The sequence below is a fragment of the Vicugna pacos genome, chromosome 28 (assembly GCF_048564905.1).
Source record: "Vicugna pacos chromosome 28, VicPac4, whole genome shotgun sequence".
NCBI lineage: Eukaryota > Metazoa > Chordata > Mammalia > Artiodactyla > Camelidae > Vicugna > Vicugna pacos.
In genome coordinates, this window is record NC_133014.1 from 12,925,320 (window position 1) to 12,943,920 (window position 18,601).

The window sequence follows — 18,601 nt, forward strand, 5'->3', positions numbered from 1 at the left end:
GGGCGCTAAGAGCCGTCAGACACCGAGGATCGAACATCCGAACCTACACCCCAGGACTCAGGAGGACCCTGGCCTTCCCTGGGCTTCTCCAGGAGACCTGCAGGCCATACAGATACCCTAACAGGCTTAGTCCTGCCTCAGGGTTTGGGCTGCTCCTCCCTCCAGGAAAAGGGAGTTCGCTCCAGGCGATGGAGAAGAAGGTCAAGGAGGCACACTGCGTCCCTGCAAGGAGACTGGCCCAAGCGCCCACCTGCCATCCCCTTCTCCGACAGCCCCAGCTCGGTCGGGAAGGCGGGGCGGCACTCAGGATCGGGGAGTAGGGCTGGGGCCAGCGGCCTCACGGTGGAGCACTGTGTGCGGGGCAAGGAGCCGGGCTGCTGGGAGAGCAGGGCCGCCTCCCCGCGGCAGGGGGGACCCGAGCCCCAACCGGAGCTGGGGAATCCCACCGCGCGGGACTCTAGCTTCCGGCCGGGAGCGCCTCCCTCCCGGAGGCCCCGCCCCGCGGCCCACGGCCTGTTGGGGTTTGTAGTTCGTGGAGGCGGGGCCAACACAGCCAGTGCGCGCGCGCGCCTGTGTGTTTGTGTGCGAGTGTGAGTGTGTCCCGAGGTCCGCTGTAGCGTCGCGGTCCTCCTGACCTCGCCCCCAAGGGCCCCCAGGACCCGGGCGTGGCGCGGGGATCGCCGGCCGTCGCTCCCGAGGCCCCACCTCGCGGCCCGCTCCTGCTGGGATTTGTAGTTCGGGCTGGGGCTGGGAGTCCCACCCGGACCCCGCGTGGTGCCGTCCTTATTTCCACTTTTTCCCCGAGGGCTCTGGATCTGGCCACTAGGCCTGGCGCGGGGTCGCAACTCCAGCCGGGCTCCCTCTGGCCCTTGCTGCCTACCGGTCGACCCCGCGATGTGTCTGCCGGTGCCGGCAGGACCAATAGGTAGACGCGCAGAAGAGGCACGAAGACGGGTGCGCTCTGGCCCGGGCGTGCCCTGGTCTCCGGCCGAGCCAGGCCAGAGTGGAAAGCCAGGAGAGAAAGGAGGGGGAGAAAGCCAGACCGGGCCGAGGACTCCAGGCCCCGGTGGGCAAGGCTGGGCGAGGCGATGGTCCGGGACCTTTTCTGGTCTTAAGGGTCTGCGGTCAGTGGTGTCCCGTAATGATGACCAGATCCGCCCAGGGCTGGCTGAGCACTTGACAGCTGATTACCTTTCAGGGTTGTCAGACAGAAGTTTTATTTGCCAAATTTAACAAGCCTACAGAAGGAGCCCTGGGAGGGAGGAAGACTCTTGTGACCCTGAAAGCCAAGAAATGGGGCGACCCTGCCCACGTGTTTGCTTTGAGGATCATGTGGCAGGTGTGTGTGTGTGTGTGTGTGTGTGTGTGTGTGTGTGTGTGGTGTTTAGGAGGTCTGTAAACTGTAAAGCCTGGGGCACGGGTGAGATGTTATTGTCAGGATCCGAACTCTTAAGCCCTGGAGAAAAGGCGCTGGGTCTTCAGGAGCAACAGGTTAAAGGGAAAGGTACACTCACTGTAGTTATGCAAGGTGTCCCCATTAGGAGAAGCTGGGTGATAAGTACGTGGAACCTCTCTCTACAGTTTTTTTTTTTTAACGTGGGGTGCAAATGAATCAAGGCTGGCCTTACCACTCAAACATACAAAACTGTTTTGTTTTTCCATTTGTTCACAGCTTTATTGAGTATACAATCCAATGTTTTCTAGTATATTCTCAGAGTTGTGTGACCATCACCCCAATCTAATTTTAGAACAGTGTCATCACCCCGCCAAAAGAAACCTATACCCATTAGCAGTCACCCCCAAAATTCCCTAACCCTTCCAGACCTAGGCAACCACTAATCTATCTCCTGTTTCTAAAGATTTGCCTATTCTGAACAGTTCATTTTAATGAAATCATATAATATGTGATCTTTTGTGACTGGCCTCTTTCACAATGTTTCTTTCATGATTTTTTTTTAAGCCTTGTTTAGTTTTATTATTTATTTATTTAGAGGGGGGAGGTAACTAGGTTTACTTACTTGCTTTATTTTTAGAGGAGGTGCTGGGGATTTAACCCAGGACCTTGTGCTATATCCCCTCCCCTTCTCTTACGAAGTTTTAAAAAATTCTTCCAGGTAGTAGCATGTATCAGCACTCTGCTTTACTTTTGTAACTTCTTGAGAGTCTGTAATTATTTTGAAATAATTTTTTTTTTAAGTACAGTATCTGGAGGGTGAGCAGAGATAGTCTCTTATCTGCAAAGGACTCTGAGCTGGCAGTAGCATTCAACGCTAAGAGCAGGACAGGCCTTGGGAGAGGAGGAGGGAGAGCAGGGTCTGGCAGGGAGGAGGGGCGGCTGTCTCAGCCCCGCTCCACCGCAAGAGGCTGGGTGCAGTGGTTGGGAGGGGAGGCGTGGTGTCCTACCTGGCTCTGCCACTTACTAAGGGAGTCCTGGAGCAAGTTATTTTGATCCCACTTTGCCTCCATTTCTGTAAGATGCCTCCATCTGTAAGATGAGGATAATGAGAGGATCTACTTTTAGAGGGTGAATGGGAGGATTAAATGAGAAAATCATATGAAGGCAGCGCCTGGCATATAGTGCCAACTCTCAAGAGTGTTAGCTCTTATGACCGTACAGTGGTGTTGAGGACCCAGTGTGACACTGGCCTTGAGGGGGTAAACCTGTCCTCTCGTGTCCTCCTTGGGGACAACCCCTCCTGCCCCAATCACTCAGTGCCCTCCCCGCCACCATGATGCTCCACCCGAGCTTCTCCTGGCCTGCCCGTTCATGCTGTACTGGACAATCCCATTTTCCCTACAGATCACCAAGGAATTCCAGGGTGTCACAGTCCAGGATGCCTCTGAGCACCCAGCAGTGATTGAAAACAAACTTCCTAGTCATGAGCTTTATTCAGAAAATATGGCCATCCAGACCCCTGGCTATTCCTCAGAGCAGTTGAAATGATCTAGAAAAATTCATTGCAAGTCAAATGTAAAGGCTAGCGGCATCCTAAATCAATGCCTTCAAGGGAATATTCTGGCAGAGTAGTGACATTGGAAGTTTTAGGTATTGTGACAGGCCCTTGTCATCCCCCCAGGCTGAGGAAGTACAACAGCTTAGCCTGATCAGCCCTCAGGATTGGAGTCAGAGGACCCAGAAGGGACTCCTCGTCTAGTGCCTGCATGTTACAGATGGGAAACAGGCTCGGACAGACAGGGCCACATGGCAGGTAGTTAGAAGCCAGGCTGGGAAACTCACTTGGGGAGGATCCTTTGCAACTTCAGGAAATTCTTAGCTCGGGAAATCAGTCCATAGCCTGGGTCCACAGACACAGGCTGCCACCTTGGGAGGTCCCAGACCTTGGCCAGAGCCCAAGTAGCCAAAGGCCGGAAGCCAGTCTCCGAAGCCTCCCTGTCCTGGTTTCTTTCAGCCAGATGTTTGTCTTAGGACTCCATTAATAATAAAGACCATGGCATCCTCCACATGTCTAGGACTTCGTTTTTCTCAAAGTGCCTCCCGTAGGTCAACTCATTGGAGCCCCACTATCCCTCGGGTTAGGAGGTCTGGGGTAACTGTCCTCACTTCACATGGGAGGAACCTGTAGTTCGGAAGATTTAAGTGACTTTCCCAAGGTGATGAGGCTAAGGGCAGTACTAGAATTTGGGGACTTTGCTTTCTAATCTGTTAATACATTCAGGTAAAAACAAAATTATTTTGAGTGTCTGTTACCTGCTGGGTGCTCTGGTGGGTGCAGGGATCGCAGGGAATGACCTGTTATAGTCTCTGGGATAGAGGAGCTAACAGTGTGATGGGGAAGGCAAAAGCGACAGGTGATAAAAGTGGTGGTGAGGGAAATTTCTGGTGGTGGAAGTGTTTTATATCCTGTGGGTTATATGGGTGTTTGCATATGTCAGAACTCATCCACGTGTACACTTATGATGCGTGCATTTCACTGTAAATTTTACCTTTAAAATGTAGGAAATGGGAGGGGGAGGGTATAGCTCAAGTGGTAGAGCGCATGCTTAGCATGCCCAAGGTCCTGGGTTCATTCCCCAGTACCTCCTCTAAAAATAAATAAATAAACCTTATTACCTTCCCCTACCAAAAAAAAAAAAAAAAAGAGAGAGAGAGAGAGAGAGAGAAAAATGTAGGACATGGGAATGCTCTGGGAGGATTACGCCTAGCAGGGTCTTGGCAGGGTTCAGCTGTCCAGAAGCCAAGGGCTGACTAGGTTGTTCGTGGATGCAATTTCATCTTTGCTCCTGGGGTGTGGCTGAAAAGTTTTCCCATGGAGTCTGTAGACCTTAATGGCCCAGTGGCCTGATGCCCGGAGCACCTAGGAGAACTGAGGAGGGAGTCAAGGTCACTGAATGTTTCAGAAGAGGGATATTTAGGCTGAATCTGTAGGCGACCAGTTGGTCAGAAGAGGGTAGTTTCAAAGCATTCCTCAGGAGCAGAGTGTGGCTGCCCAGTGTTGCCCAGAACAAGGCTTTGAACGGCTTCCCTTAGCTCAGGCCCCATCAGAGGGCCTTAGAGAAAGTCCTGCTGTTGGAAAATTTTCAAGCCGATTTCCAAGAAAGGATAAAGTCCTCTTACCACTGTGTCCGGGACCACACCCTAATCCTAATGCCTTTTGTTAGCTGACCTCTTGGTGGGTTCTCCTGCTGGCATGGCTCCATTCAGAAACCAATATGGAAGTGTGGACCACGTGCTATGTACTCACTTCTGAAGGCCCAGCCTCCAGGTGCAGACACTACTGGCCGGCCTGTTTTCCTCTGAATAAAGAGGAGAAGGGTGAGTTTTGCAGCTCCAGCACCGGCTTTGATGCCCGACCAGCCTGAATTAGAATCCTGGTTCTGCTACTGAACTGGCAGTGTGACCCTGGACAAGTTACTTACCCTCTCTGAGCCTCCCGGAGACTTCATTATGATGAGGACAGTGTGAGGACTGAACAAGATCACTGAGTACACAGTAGGCACTCAAAGAACAGTAGCTGTGCCATGTTGATGGAGGCCAAGGCTCGATCAGTTGAATGGGCCACGAACACTGCCATGGTCTGGACAAGTTTCCCAGCATCCGCCCCCAGTCTAGGTGCCTTTAGGCGCCCTAGTCTCCTGGGAGGGGCTGCTGCGAGGGGCGGGCTCAGCAGCGCCCCCAGCCGGCCCAGGTCCGCTCGGCCCCTCCCTCTGACTCACTCGGGGCGGCTTCTGGATGTCGAGGGCCGGGGGGGACCGCGGCCGGAACAACCCAGCGAGGCGGTGGCAGGCAAGTCGCGCTTTGGGCTCTAACCACCCGGCGTCCGGGCTCCTCAGCGCCGGACGCGGGGGCTCAGCTGGCTCGGGGCCGCCTCCTCGGGGCGCCCCGCTTCCCCCTCCTCTCTTAGGGCCGCACCCACGTGTCTATTCACGTCTCCTGGCTTCCCGTAAGGAGGGGCGGGAGGGGGCGGGTCCGTGCTAAAGTAATGCTTTCTTTGACTCCATTTGGGACGAACTGGTCATTCCTGCTGGGGAGACCGGCGGGGAGGAAAACTGTGAGTCTGATAAAAAACAAATGTAAGAGTCTGGTTACCAGAAAATATCATTAATGCGTGCTTTGTAAGAGTTCCCGGGCGCTCGGGCCGAGTGTCCTGCTCTTTTGTTTCTCTGCTAATTTGCAAACCTCTTTTTCCCCTGTGGTGATGGAGCCACCTTTTTAGCCAGGTGAGGCCCCAGTGTGGGGAGAGAGCACACACTCGTTCATCCTTGTGACTTTGGTCACTGCGGAGTCCGGAGCTAAAAAGCCACCCGGGTTCTGCACCAGTGCAGACCAGAAAGTGAATCTCACTGGGGCGGGGTGGTGGCAGGGCCAGGAAGGGTGATCTGTGGTTTAACTTTCCATCCTCTTGCTAAACCGTGAGCTGGGGGAGGGGGCAGAGACGTTGCATCCTGAGGTGCAGGGTATTTGTTACTGAGGTTCCATGGTAAACTGTGTTAAGAAAAGAAAGCCATCTAAGCTTATTGAGCATCTATTATTTGCTAATTAATTATACCATCTAATTAAATCTTCACAGTTATCTTCATGCCCATTTTACAGATAGGGCACAGGGAGGCTCCAGAAAGCTAAGTCATTTGTTGGAGGAAGCATCACCAGTAAGTAGCCAAACTTTCCAACCTTCCATTCTACCAGGTTATCTGCCCAGCCTCTGGTCTCATGGGGACAAGACCCTGCTGGGATTCCAACCCAGACTACCCTCTTTTTAAGGCCGTGGAGACACTCAGGTGCCAGCTAGAGTTTGTGTTCTTTGAAGAAAATATTTAACTTCTTAACTTGTTCCGGTCCAGAAATTTTAACAAAGGGATTGAGTCAGTTTCACTGCCCCCACTGCTGCCACCTGGGTGGGGCCACTTGAAGGCTACGTCTTAACTCTAACTAGCCTGCTGACTAGCCCGGGTCCAGGCCAGGCCTGTGTCCAGGACAGGTGGGCCAGTGTCCTGGGCTGAGGGGCCCTGTGTGCGTGGCGGCATCACTTTCTCCTGGCACACACACGCACTCTGTTGCCTCCTCCGCAGCAGGCTCTGGAGGGAATGGAAGCTCCCTTGCTCTGCCTCCTGCTCCCTGTGTGATCACAGAGCAAGTCACTTGTGCTTTCAGGGGCCATCTTGCCTCCATCACATCGTAAGGCCCTAGAGCTAGTCTGGTCCAACTCGCTTGCTCACTCTCCCAAGGAGATATGGAGGCCCTGAAAGCACAAGTGACTTGCTCTGGCACGCTTATTCTCGGTGCTGTCCCTCAGAGCTCCCAGAGCCAAGACTGTGACAGTTAACACCTGGTGAAGGAGAAGCTGAGCAGGGGTGGACTTCAGAGGCTTCCGGGGTGCAGGACCCTGCAAAAGTGTTTCACAGTCCTCAGCTACACCCTCAGAACTGAACTTAAAAAAAAAAAAAAATCAAATGTCTGCATTCAGGGCAAGGAGAAAGACAGGTCCGGGGAGGAGGAGAACATGGTGCAGAGGCGGCGACCCCACCCAGGAAAAGTGACTAACCCCGCAGAGGCCGGGCCGGCGGCCGCGCTTGCCCCATGAGGCTGGTGCGTGGGGCATGTGGCCAGTCCCAGCTTTCCTGTGGTTTCCCTCGCGTGTCCCAGACTCAGAGCTGCCAGTCCCCGCCTGCAGCTGGCTGAGGCCACTGCGGGGGCGCTGTGAGCTGGGGTGGGCCTCCTGCCTCGCCGTGAGGGCCTCTGAGGAGCCAGCCCTGCCATCCTCCCTGGCAGCCCACAGTGCCAGATCTCCATCAGAGCCCCAGCACAGTTTACCCTTTCCTGTCCTAGGACAGGGCCTCGGCACAGGCTGGGGGAGGAGCCCAAGGGTGGGGCCGATGGAGGGGCCGCCCAGAAAGAAGGCAAGGGAAGTGGAAAGGTGGGGTGGGGCAGGCTGGGAGGAAACGGAGCCTGAAAAGCAGATGTAGGAGGAAGAGGAGCAACTAAGAGAGGTGACAGTGGAGGGTGGCTGAGGGAGGACCTGGCTGCGCTGGCCGGGACCTTCCTAGGTGGGCAGGTGAGGGCTGGCTGCGGGGGCTGGAAGCCAACTCACGTTCCTGGAAGCCTCTTTGTCCAGGACTGGTGTGCTCAGCTCACTGCCCTGTCTGGACAGATACATTATCCGACGGGAGCCTCCTAGCTGCACAGGTGGGTTGGGTTCACAATACTGATAAGGAGCTCCTGGGTCGGGGCTTCCGGACAGAGACCACCACGCCAAGTGTCCAGACTCCCGAAGGCCCTCGGCCAGCCCGGAGGGACATTCAGATTAGAGGATGCCTGTTTCTAAGTTAGGGCTGTGTTGACTGTGGGTGAGTGGGTCGGAGTGGTTGGCTGGGGTGGGGCAGGCCGAGCGTTTGATCTCACTGTGTGGCCCAGTCCGTTATTTTGCAGATTCAGCAAGACTCCAGCTGAGGGTCTGGCTCGGTCTGGCTCAGGGAGGGTGGAGGGAGGGAGGTGAAGGTGGAGTTGAGGAAAGGGCTGGAGTCCTTCTTGGTGTCAGGGCCGAGGGCACTGGCTGAGGAGTCCCCAGGCCGGGCCTCTGGACCCAGCTCCTGCGAACGCCCACATTCCAGGCTAGGGGGATCTGGCCTCCTTTCTAGAAGTGCCGACACCCACCCCTCACTCATTATTGGGGAGAGGGGTAGGAGCTGTTGCATTTCACATGGAAGGGCAGACAGGGAGGGTGAGGTGAAGGGACCTGCTGGGAATCAGTGGAATTGGGATCTGGGGAGGACTGGCCATTCTGACAGCTGTCCAGCATGACCGACCTCCCACCCCTGTATGTCCTCGAAGGCCGGCTCCTTCCTAAGTCAGGACTGTGGGACAGCCAGCAGGGCGCACATCCTCCCCCAGCCCCATGATGATCTGACTTGACCCCTAAGCCCTGCTTTCTGCCTCCAGGGCTGCCCCTGCCTGTTGAAATCCTGTGCTATCTTGTAGGCACTTAGGCTCCGTTTGGTCTAGTAATTGGAGCCCAGCAAGTCCAGCTAATCAACTCCTTCTCTGAGCACCTGCAGGGTGCCAGGCACAGTGTGAGGTTCCAGCCAGATCAAAAGAGGCAAAATACAGTTCCTGCCCCCAAAGCCCTTCTAATCTAGTGGGGGAGATGGCCGTGGCCACAACTCAGCACATTGTGGTAGAGTGGGAAGAAGTAACGGCTTAAAGGTATAGAAGCAGCTGCCTTGTGAGGTGGTGAGTTCCCCGTCACGGGAAGTGTCCAAGAAGAGGATAACGAGGGGTGTATAGAAGGGATTTCTGTGCCAGGTTTTGGGAGGCAGATGTGGAATAGGATTCGCCTTCTAATGCTGACATCTGTGGTTCTGTGACAGTCTAGGGAGGGTTGTCTGCGCTGTGATGGTTTCCTGCTTCACCGCCCCATTAGCTAGACCATGAGACATGCATGTCTCTTTCTTCATTTGTGTGCCCCTCCCCACCCATTCTGCTCAGTGTCGAACTCCCAGCATAGGCCTTGAATGGAGTTACGCAGCCCTTGTCGTGGGCTGCTTGAGGAGTGCAGGAGTGCCAGGTGTGTCCCCTGCTCTGGTTGAGACACAGAGCTGTCAGGTCACTCTCAGCTTGTAAGCAGGAACTGAAGGGTATGCTCCTAGGTGAGAGGTCAGGGAGCACTCCCAAAGAAGGCAAAGGCTACAGAACGTTCTGGAAGCCTCCTCGGACAGATGGGGCTTGAAGCGGGCCTGGAGGGGTGGTAGGGCTTTGATGGACGTGAGGGTGGAGCTCCTTTGCAGAGGAAGCAAAGGAGCTGTGGTCTTGAGCGGAGGGGGTGGAGGGAGAGGAGTGACAGGCCGGACTGAAGTCGGGTGGACGCTTGCCTGCAAGAGCCTGGAGCAGAAGGCCGGGGGCAGTGTTAGAACTTCTCCCATGCTGATACCTGGGTTCCACACCAGAGAGTCTGGTTTTAACTGGCCTGGGCACTGGGATGTTTTTAAAGCCCCCAGATGACTAATGTGCAAGCAAGTGTGAGATGCTGTTCTGGACAGAGTTAACTGGCAGCATCAGAACCATCTGGAACACAGTTCAAAATGCAGATGCACAGGCACCGTGGAATCCAAATCTCCAGGCCCGGGCCTCTGTGTTTTTGTGAGATCCTGAGATAATTCTAACGGGTGGCCAGGGTGGAGAGCCTTGGGGCAGGCGGCCAGCCTCTCTCATTAAAACCCTGCAGTGGCTCTGGGAGGCCTGCCTGCTTTTGAGTTGTGGCCTGAGCTCTCAGGTTGGTAATGCAGCACAAAAAACAAACAGCCGACACTCTCTCTTTTGTTCTGCCACCGCTGTCCCCAGTCTCTCCCCAATGGCTTGGGCTTGTGGGCGGCCACCTCACCACTTTGGGCCTGAGTCATAGGCTGAGCTGCCCATGGGATGTGGGAACAGCATGTGACCCTCTGTAGGATGGAGAACCACTAAAGTTTCCCTCCCCCAAACCTCCCCCTCACTGCCTCCGCCCTTTGGGAAGGTGTGGTTCCAAAAACGCCTTCAGCTATGTTGGAAGTTAGGAAGGAATAGGAAAGTCTTAATTCATGTGGTGTTTTACACCCATGACCACTGCTCCTATTTCTCCCTCTGTTTCCTACTCAGACTTAACGCCCTCTGCTCTCCCATCCATCCCCCAAAGATTGCTCTTTGCCCTTCCTGCTTCCGCAGCCCCCAAGAGTCTCCTATGGTGCCGATTTGCCTTTTAACGCTGCAATCCCCGGCCCTGCCCTGGCACCACAGGGGCCTGCTGTCCGGCTGCACAGCATGAATTGTGCTGCAGTGCATGCTGGGGTGGGTTCCGCATTTCAGCCAACGGAAGAAACCCTCTATTGATGGGAATACACGAAAAAGACAGCGAGTGAAGCAATAGCTACCGCATTTGCGGAATTTTTTCAAAGATAATCCATTTTTTTTAATGCTTGCCTTGAGCACTTTTTTTCTCCCTAAATAACTTTTGTCCCGAAAAGGTTGCTCTTTCTGACCTACAGAATAAAGGTGATGTTCACCATCCTGGCGTTGGAGTGGAGCTGGGCGTCCAGAAGTGATAACTGAGACCTGGGAATGGGGGAAATTCCCCGGGGAGGGAGCTTAGCATTAGAGACAGCAGTAAGTCTGATGTTAGCTGTAGGGTTTTTTGCCCTGAGGTTTTTTGTTCGGTTGGGTGGTTGGTTTTGGTAGGTGCCCTTCTATTCCTAGTTTGCTGAAAGCTTTGGGTTGTTTTAATCAAGAATGGAGGTAGATTTTTTTCTTAATCCCCTTTCTGCTTCTGTTGAGATGATTTTATAATTGTTGACGTGGTTGGTTAATAGAGTGGATTCTATTGATTTATTTTCAGATGCTGAACCGACTTTGCATTCCTGGGATAAACCTCATTTAGTCATGATGTTTTAGCTTTTTATATATTTCTAAATTGTGTGTGCTAAAATTTTGTTAATTTTTTTTGTTTCTGTGTTCCTGGGGTATCTTGGTTGAATCTTCTTTTCTGTAATACGTTGATCTGGTTTTGTTATCTCAGGATAATGGTGGCAGCAGAGGATGAATTGTGAGGGGCTCTCTCCCGTTTTCTGGAAGAGTGTAGATCCGGTATTATCTCTTCCTTAAGTTTTTGGTAGAATTCATCTGGACATGGAATGTTTTGGAGGGGAGTTAGTTTTTAAGTACAGTTTCAATTTCTTTAATAGATATTAGAACTATTCAGATAATCTATTTCTTTTTGAGTGAACGTTCACAATTTGTGCCCTTTAAGGACTTCTTCCCCATTTCACACAAGTTGTTGAATATATTGGCATACAGTTTTTGGAATATTCTCTTTATCCTTTTAATGCTTGTAGAATCTGAAGTGATGGTCATAGCCCTGTACTGGAAATTTGTGTCTTTTCTTTTTCGTAGTCAGTTTGTCTAAAGGGTCATCATTTTTTTCTTTTTCTTTTCTTAATGGAAGTCCTGGGGGTTGAACCCAGGACCTCATACATGCTGTGCATACCCTCTGCCCCTGAGCTATACCCACCTCCCTAAAAGATCATCAATTTTAATGATTTTTCCCAAAATCAGCTTCTTGATTTTCTCTTTTTTTTGTTGTTCTCTATTTATTTATTAAGTCATTGACTTTTAGACTTTTCAGATGTAAGCAGTTATTGCCTCGTGTGATGCCGAGTTAGGAGTCTGGAAGCAGAAGAGAGGTGTGGCCGAGAGGTCACAGCAAGGGGAGGATACTGGTCCAGGAGCCAGAAACCTGGTTGTCACCAGCCACTCACTAGTCACTCAAGTGTGTGACTTGGGATTTAGACTCTCTTTGCCTCAGTTTCTTTCCCTGCATGATGGAGCCAAAGATAATCTCCTCTTGAGTTCTTGCAGGTGACTTAGTTGATGAGTATGAAGGCACTTGGCCACCTGGAAGATCTCCCCAGACTAACGTGAAGGGTGGTTGGAACAGCATTTGTAATAATAATGGCTTCTTCTGTCTTTTCAGATCCGGAAACAGCATGTACACACCCGGCCCTCAGAGGTAGGCTGTGCTCCCCATCCCGTTTCACCCCTCCCCTTCTTCACTTCCAAGGGCTGCCCCTCCTCTCCCCCACGTCCCGGTCCCCCGGCCTGCCCAGGTCTCTCTGCTTGGGCTTATTCCTCAGGGGCCTTGTCCCCCGCCGACCCTCTCCCCTCCCGCAGCAGCTCTCCGTTCCCAGCCTCGGTGCGGCACCCCGGCCTGCACGTATGGCGGGTGGAGAAGCTGAAGCCAGTGCCAGTGGCCCGAGAGAACCAGGGCATCTTCTTCTCTGGGGACTCCTACCTAGTGCTGTACAATGGCCTGGAAGAGCTCTCCCACCTGCACCTGTGGATAGGTAGGTAAGGGCGCTGGGAGGACTGGTTGGGAGACTGGCCCGGGCAGGGCCTGGGGCCGGCATGGGTCTCACGGGCCGTGCCCTGCCACCTCCCACCCGCCCCAGGCCAGCAGTCATCCCGCGATGAGCAGGGGGCCTGCGCCGTGCTGGCCGTGCACCTCAACACCCTGCTCGGGGAGCGGCCTGTGCAGCACCGGGAGGTGCAGGGCAACGAGTCCGACCTCTTCATGAGCTACTTCCCGCACGGCCTCAAGTACCAGGTCAGAGCCCGCCTCCCGCGGTTCTCTCAGAGCCGGCCCCACTTCCAGCTGGTCCTTGCCCTGCGAAAGGCCTGTGCCCCCTTGGGGCAGGGTGCTCCCCGCCTCTCTGCCCGCCTCCCGGGGGGACGGGGTGTGGGATGCTCAGGCCTTGGGTCAGCCCACTCAGGCTGGCCATTTGGGCTGCAGGAAGGTGGCGTGGAGTCAGCGTTTCACAAGACCTCCTCAGGGGCCGCCCCGGCTGCCATCAGGAAGCTGTACCAGGTGAAAGGGAAGAAGAACATCCGGGCCACCGAGCGGCCGCTGAGCTGGGACAGCTTCAACACAGGGGACTGCTTCATCCTCGACCTGGGCCAGGTGTGGGGCAGGGCCGACCGAGCACCCGCCGGGCTGGCACTGCGTTTGGAAAGGGCGGGGACCCAGAGGCAAAGGCAGGGGGAGAGAGGCTGAGAAGATGTAAGCACACTGCGAGCGGACCACTGCAGCCATTAGAGACAGCCTCCTATTTGTAAGGACAGAAGCCTCCCTCCGCTGTCTAGCCATTGCCTCTAATACTAGAAGCTACTCTCTCCTTCTGGAGCCTCTGTGGGTCTGAGTTAGCTGCCCACCAGACCGTGCGCTCATCAGTCCACTCATCCCTCACTCAGTGAATTGATGACCCTGCTCTCAGCCGGCCTGGGGACCACAAATTGCGGGTCCATCACTGGCTGTGACCTCATGACTGGATGTGATGAAGGTCCTAAGAGAAGGAGTGGCTGTGCTGGGGGGAGGCTTGGGGCAGGGAGGGGCCCTCTGGCCTAAGCCAGAGTCACTGCCCCAGGAAGGCGCCATTTGACTGGACCTTCCCAGAGGGGAAATGCCATTCCAGGAAGGGACAGGTGAGCCAAGGCACTGAAGGGGAGGAGGGTGGAGACATGCATGTCGTCAGCATAGAGGGATCTAGCCCGGCTGGGACCCAGGGTGGGGGCAGGAGCGGTGGGAGTGGAAATTGCTAAGGAGGCCGAGACCCAGGTGAGAAGGAGGTTGACAGTCTAGGGGGCTGGACCTCATCTTGTGGTGCTGAAGATTTGGGACAGGAAGATGAACCCAGGTGCTGTTTGGAAGCAAGTCTGGAAGAGGAAGGAAGTCTCAGGAGAGGCGATGAGGGCCGTGCCTGGTAGGGGTGCAGAGGCGTGTGAGATTCTGGGCCCAGGGATGCCATTTATTCACTCAACAAATAATATTCAATAAATAGACAATAAATGTTTGTTCTGGGCCTAAATACGTACCAGTTTCTGTTTTGGCAGGGGGCACACAGCAGTGGGCCAGGCTAAGCAAAACAAAACACTCATGCCCTCTTGAGTTTTGCTTTCTAGTCAGGGAAGATAGATTATAAACAAGATAAAGATGTTTAAATGTATGACATACGTGATATAGAGAAACATAAAGCCAGACGGAGATGGAGAAACCCTCTTGACAGACTGTCATTCCCGTTCCCAGAGAGGCCATGGCCCTTGCTTGTCTTTGATCGTCTTGCCTCCGAGGACAGTTAGCTCTGTGGACACAGGCAGCTGGCTCTAACCTGATCCTCCCTACTGCCCTCCAGAACATCTTCACCTGGTGTGGTGCAAAGTCCAACATCTTGGAGCGTAACAAGGCGCGGGACCTGGCCCTGGCCATCCGGGACAGTGAGCGGCAGGGCAAGGCCCAGGTGGAGATCATCACTGACGGGGAGGAGCCTGCCGACATGATCCAGGTTGAGAGGACTTGGCCGGTGGCCTCTGCTTGGAAGCTCCTGAGAGAGGCAGTGATCAGCTGGGGGGCTGACCCGGAGGTGGTGGGTGGGGCGCTGCTCAGGGCTTGGCTAGCTCAGTGGCTACCTTGGTGGGACTCAGAGTCAAGTCTCCCTGAGGGTGGAGAGACCTGTGGCCGGGCAGGTGGACCTAGCCCCCCCACCTCTGCCTGGCACCCTTGTGCAGCAGACGCAGTTTGTCCCACCAGAGGCGGTGGCCCTGGGCCTGATGGGGTGGGAAGGTCCAGGCCAGGTGCCCGGGAATCCCTGGAAACATGGCCTGCCCTGGCCCCTGCAGGTCCTGGGCCCCAAGCCGGCTCTGAAGGAGGGCAACCCCGAGGAAGACCTCACAGCCGACCGGACAAACGCCCAGGCTGCGGCCCTGTATAAGGTGGGCGCTCCGGGCCTGCCCTGGGACCCGGCAGGGGGTGTGAGCCTGGTGTGCGTGGGGCTGAAGGGAGAGGAGAAAGCAGCGGGCAGGCTGGGCCTGGCACCAGGCTGGTTTACCCAGGGCTCGGAGGGAGAGGAGGATGGGAAGTGGGCGGAGGCCGGGCCCCCGAGGAGAGGCGCGCCAGTCACTTCCGCCCTTCTGGAGAAGGAGGTTTGAAACAAGCCAAGCTTTACTGTTTTGAATGCTTTGCACTTGTTTGTTAATTTGGAGTCTCCTCAATTTCCAAAGGAACTTGGGGGCTCTGGGAGGCAGTGACTGAGGGTGAAGTGAGGGTGGGGTGGGGCCCAGGATTTGCCTGCCGTGATTCCTCTGGTCAGGTCTGCTGCTCTGGCCTGGGGCCGTGGGTGGAGAGGCGGCCTGCTCCGTGTGCTGCGGGGAGGAGGGTGATCCAGCGCTGCCCACTCTCCCCCAGGTCTCTGATGCCACCGGGCAGATGAACCTGACCAAGGTGGCCGACTCCAGCCCCTTTGCCCTTGAGCTGCTGATCCCCGACGACTGCTTTGTGCTGGACAACGGGCTCTGTGGCAAGATCTACATCTGGAAGGGTACGTGGGGCTTCTCCACCCCGACCTGAGACCCCTGCGGCTGCTCTGACCCGGGGGGCTCCCCACAGCAGGGCTCAGCCAGCCGACGGCTTTCAGAGGCAGCCTCAGGGCGCCTCCATGGCTGAGGGGTTTCTCTTTGCCGTCCTGGCTCCTTAATTCCAGGCAAAGGTTCTGAACCTTTAGCCTGCCTCAGAAGCACCCGAGGGCCTGTTAAAACCCATAGCTGGACCCCACCCCATGAGATTCTGATTCACAAGGTGTCGGGCGGAGCCTGAGAATTTGCACGTCTAACCATCTAACCGGTTCCCAGGCCGTGCCACCAGTCCAGGGACCGCATGTTGAGGACCACTGGCACAGAGCTCTCCTGGGCCTTCAGGGCTGCTGGGACCCCCGTTCCTACCATTCTACCTTGCGGTGTGACAGACAGACTTTAGATATTAAATCTCCCTTTACGCAGTGGATAGTAAACCAGTAGAACTCGTTTTCCCGGGAGATTGCACTGGCTGGAAATAAGACACTGCTGTGCGGAAGCCTGTTGGCTAGATCCCACTCTGAAAATGTTGAAACAAAGCTCTGGGTCTCTGAGAGATACAGGGGGCCACTTCTCTGTGCTGTCTTTTCTTGGATGTCCCATCACCCTGCCCAGATTAGAAACCTCTTGAAAGCAGGAAACATATTCTCTCTGCTGTCTTGAGGAGATAGCATTTGCTCAGTAAATATTTGCGGGGTCAAGCAAAACCAAGAGAAAGTCTCAGCCAGGAGGGTGAGTATGAGGTGTTCTAGCCTGGCAGCTACAGGGCAGTAACACTGTTGCCTCAGGGACGGGTCAGGAGTGGCACGAGGCCGGGCAGATTTCTAAGAGGTAAGCGGGTGGGGGAGGGGGAGAAGTGCTGCTGGGAAAGGTACCCTGCCTCTGGGTACCTTTCCCGTGGAACCAGTTCTGCCCATGGGGGTGGGGGGTGATGTTCCCAGATGCCCACGGGAGTGTATTTAATCCCAAAGAAGAACTGAGAACCCAGAGGAGAAACAGGAAGCTTGGGAGCCAGGAAGAGAAGTGTCTTGCAATCACAGAAGCAGGATACAGCACATTCATTTCAGATACATTTTCACTAAGTAGATTTTTACAGCCTGGCTGGAGAGCCAACCACAGAGCCTTGCTTCCTTGGAAAAACAAGGGGAGCACAGTTTGGTTAAAGGGACCGCCTGCAGGCCGGGAGGGAGGACCGGGCTGTTCCCTTTTATTGCTCTTTGCTGGCATAACCATTAAGCTGATGTTGGCATCTGGCTTTGTGGGAGTAAGATGGATAATAAATCACACCCTTTGGTCCTATTTAGTTTTACGAAAAAGGCTTGACAACAGTGCAGTTGACAGACTCAAGAGGCGAGGGGCCTTGGAGTCTGATGCCAGGGAGACATTGGTTCTCCTGGAATTTCCCTGGGGCCCTGGTCTGAGCAGAAGGCTTTGACGATTAGAGCGGGCAGAGGGCAGGTTTCATCTGGAGCTGCCAGGTTGGGAGGGGCTGACCTCCCACCTCCAGAGAGCCCTTCAGCATTCTTAGCACCTCCTGGTCCTTTTATTTTATTTTATCATTTTATTTAATTTGATTATTTTACTTAATTTGGTTTAATTTTTTATTTTAGTTTATTTTTTATTTTATCTTATCTTACTTTATTTTATGGAGGTACTAGGGATTGAACCCAGGACCTTGCACATGCTAAGCACACACTCTGCCACTGAGATACCCCTGGTCCATTTATTTTCAAAGGTGCCAGCTATTCTGTGGACCCCCTTAAATCTCAAGAGAAATGGGATGTGGGCAAGAGAGGGGCCCTGCTCTTTGGAAAACTCTCCTCCCTATGATCCAGGGCGAAAAGCTAACGAGAAGGAGCGGCAGGCAGCCCTGCAGGTTGCCGAGGACTTCATCTCCCGCATGCGGTACCCCGCAAACACTCAGGTGAGGCGATCCCCGTGCCCCTGTGCCCCCGTGCCCCCCTCCTGGGGCCCTCCCCATGGCCTCCCGCCTCTCGGATGGGACAAGGAGGGCAGGAAGGCCTGGGGCAGTCAGGAGCAGCCAGGCCTCCCTCCCAGACCTGCCCAGTGGGAAAACCCCTCTCAGCCCTTCAGAGATTTACAATATGTGCTATTTTCTAAGGGGGTGCTGGGCACCACTCCCCCGGGAGCCCAGCGAGCCTGTGTGCCTCTGGACAGCACATGCGCCTCCTCTGGGCTGTGGTCCCTAGCTGGTACCGCCCCTTCTTGCCCCAGCCCAGTGACACCACAGGTCATTCTGAGGAGAGCTGGTAAAGCCCGTGTGCAATTGGTGCCCCTCTCGACCTGCACCCGAGTCCTTGAAGCAGTCTGTTTTCTCAGCCTGCATGCCTGTAATCTTGCTCATCTCTTGGCTTATCTGGAGGAGCATCCCTGGTCTGGGTGGCGTGTCAGCTCAGGCCTAGTGCCCGGCACCCTCCTCCATGGCCCTGGCCCTCCACAGAGGCAGAGGTGGCCCCCTTGTGAGCGAGACATCCTCTGCTGTCCCTGCAGGTGGAGATTCTGCCCCAGGGCCGCGAGAGTCCCATCTTCAAGCAATTCTTCAAGGACTGGAAATGAAGGCAGGTGTCTCCCTGCCCCACTGCCTGCCTGCTGGCTACTCTGCCTTCCCGGTCAGTGCCGAGGTGCCCCCGCGGATGCTCAATAAAGGAGACCAGCGCCCTTCCTGCTCTCTGCCTACACTGCCTGCCCCCAGGCTCACTCTCCCTGCCCCGCCTGTTCACCTGGCTCATCCCCACGCTGGGCGGGGCGGGACCCAGATGACAATTCCACAGCCTCTGAGGGGCCAGAGCTGGCTTTGCAGGGTTCAGGCAGAGGGGCCAGGAGTCCAGCGGGCCTGGCAGGCACTGCCGTGAACCCAGGAGGGCGGTGGCGCAGGGCCAGGCCTCGGGGCATTTTCAGCCTGGGGCTCAGTTTGGTCTCACGTACCCAATGGGGACAAGACTGTGGCGGCAGGCATGGGATGCATCTCCATTCAAGCCAGTTATTAACTCAGATGCCCTAATAAACCACTGCAAGGCAGCTTCCAAATGACGTATGTTTGCCAAGCAAAAGGCAAGTCCTCTGTGCAGGAGTCCAGCTTGCCACGTCATAAGCACGCTGCATCGTGTGTTCAGCTGATGAGCTCAGGGCCACGTGGGGAAAAGCATCAGACTAGCGTCGAGGGTCATAGGTTCTGGTTCTCACCTGCCTGTTTGCTCCCGG

General features: G+C 54.9%; 1 protein-coding gene across 13 annotated transcripts; it reads left to right on the forward strand.

The window, feature by feature from the left end:
* Positions 1-5,127: 5,127 nt before the first annotated feature.
* CAPG (capping actin protein, gelsolin like) lies at positions 5,128-18,061 on the forward strand. 13 transcript variants are annotated; one of them, XM_072951535.1, is made up of 11 exons: positions 5,466-5,510; positions 6,053-6,108; positions 11,955-11,990; positions 12,152-12,324; positions 12,430-12,584; positions 12,771-12,938; positions 14,167-14,316; positions 14,651-14,743; positions 15,216-15,348; positions 17,215-17,303; positions 17,891-18,061. In XM_072951535.1, exons 3-11 carry the CDS (start codon positions 11,968-11,970, stop codon positions 17,954-17,956), a joined length of 1,050 nt encoding a protein of 349 aa, XP_072807636.1. In that variant the 5' UTR covers positions 5,466-5,510; positions 6,053-6,108; positions 11,955-11,967; the 3' UTR covers positions 17,957-18,061. The 13 variants fall into 13 exon arrangements, with proteins under 13 accessions (XP_015094249.2, XP_015094254.2, XP_015094246.2 ...); XM_072951537.1 differs by having other exon boundaries at positions 5,484-5,510; positions 12,155-12,324; XM_072951536.1 differs by lacking the exon at positions 5,466-5,510 and adding an exon at positions 5,514-5,532.
* Positions 18,062-18,601: the final 540 nt, after the last annotated feature.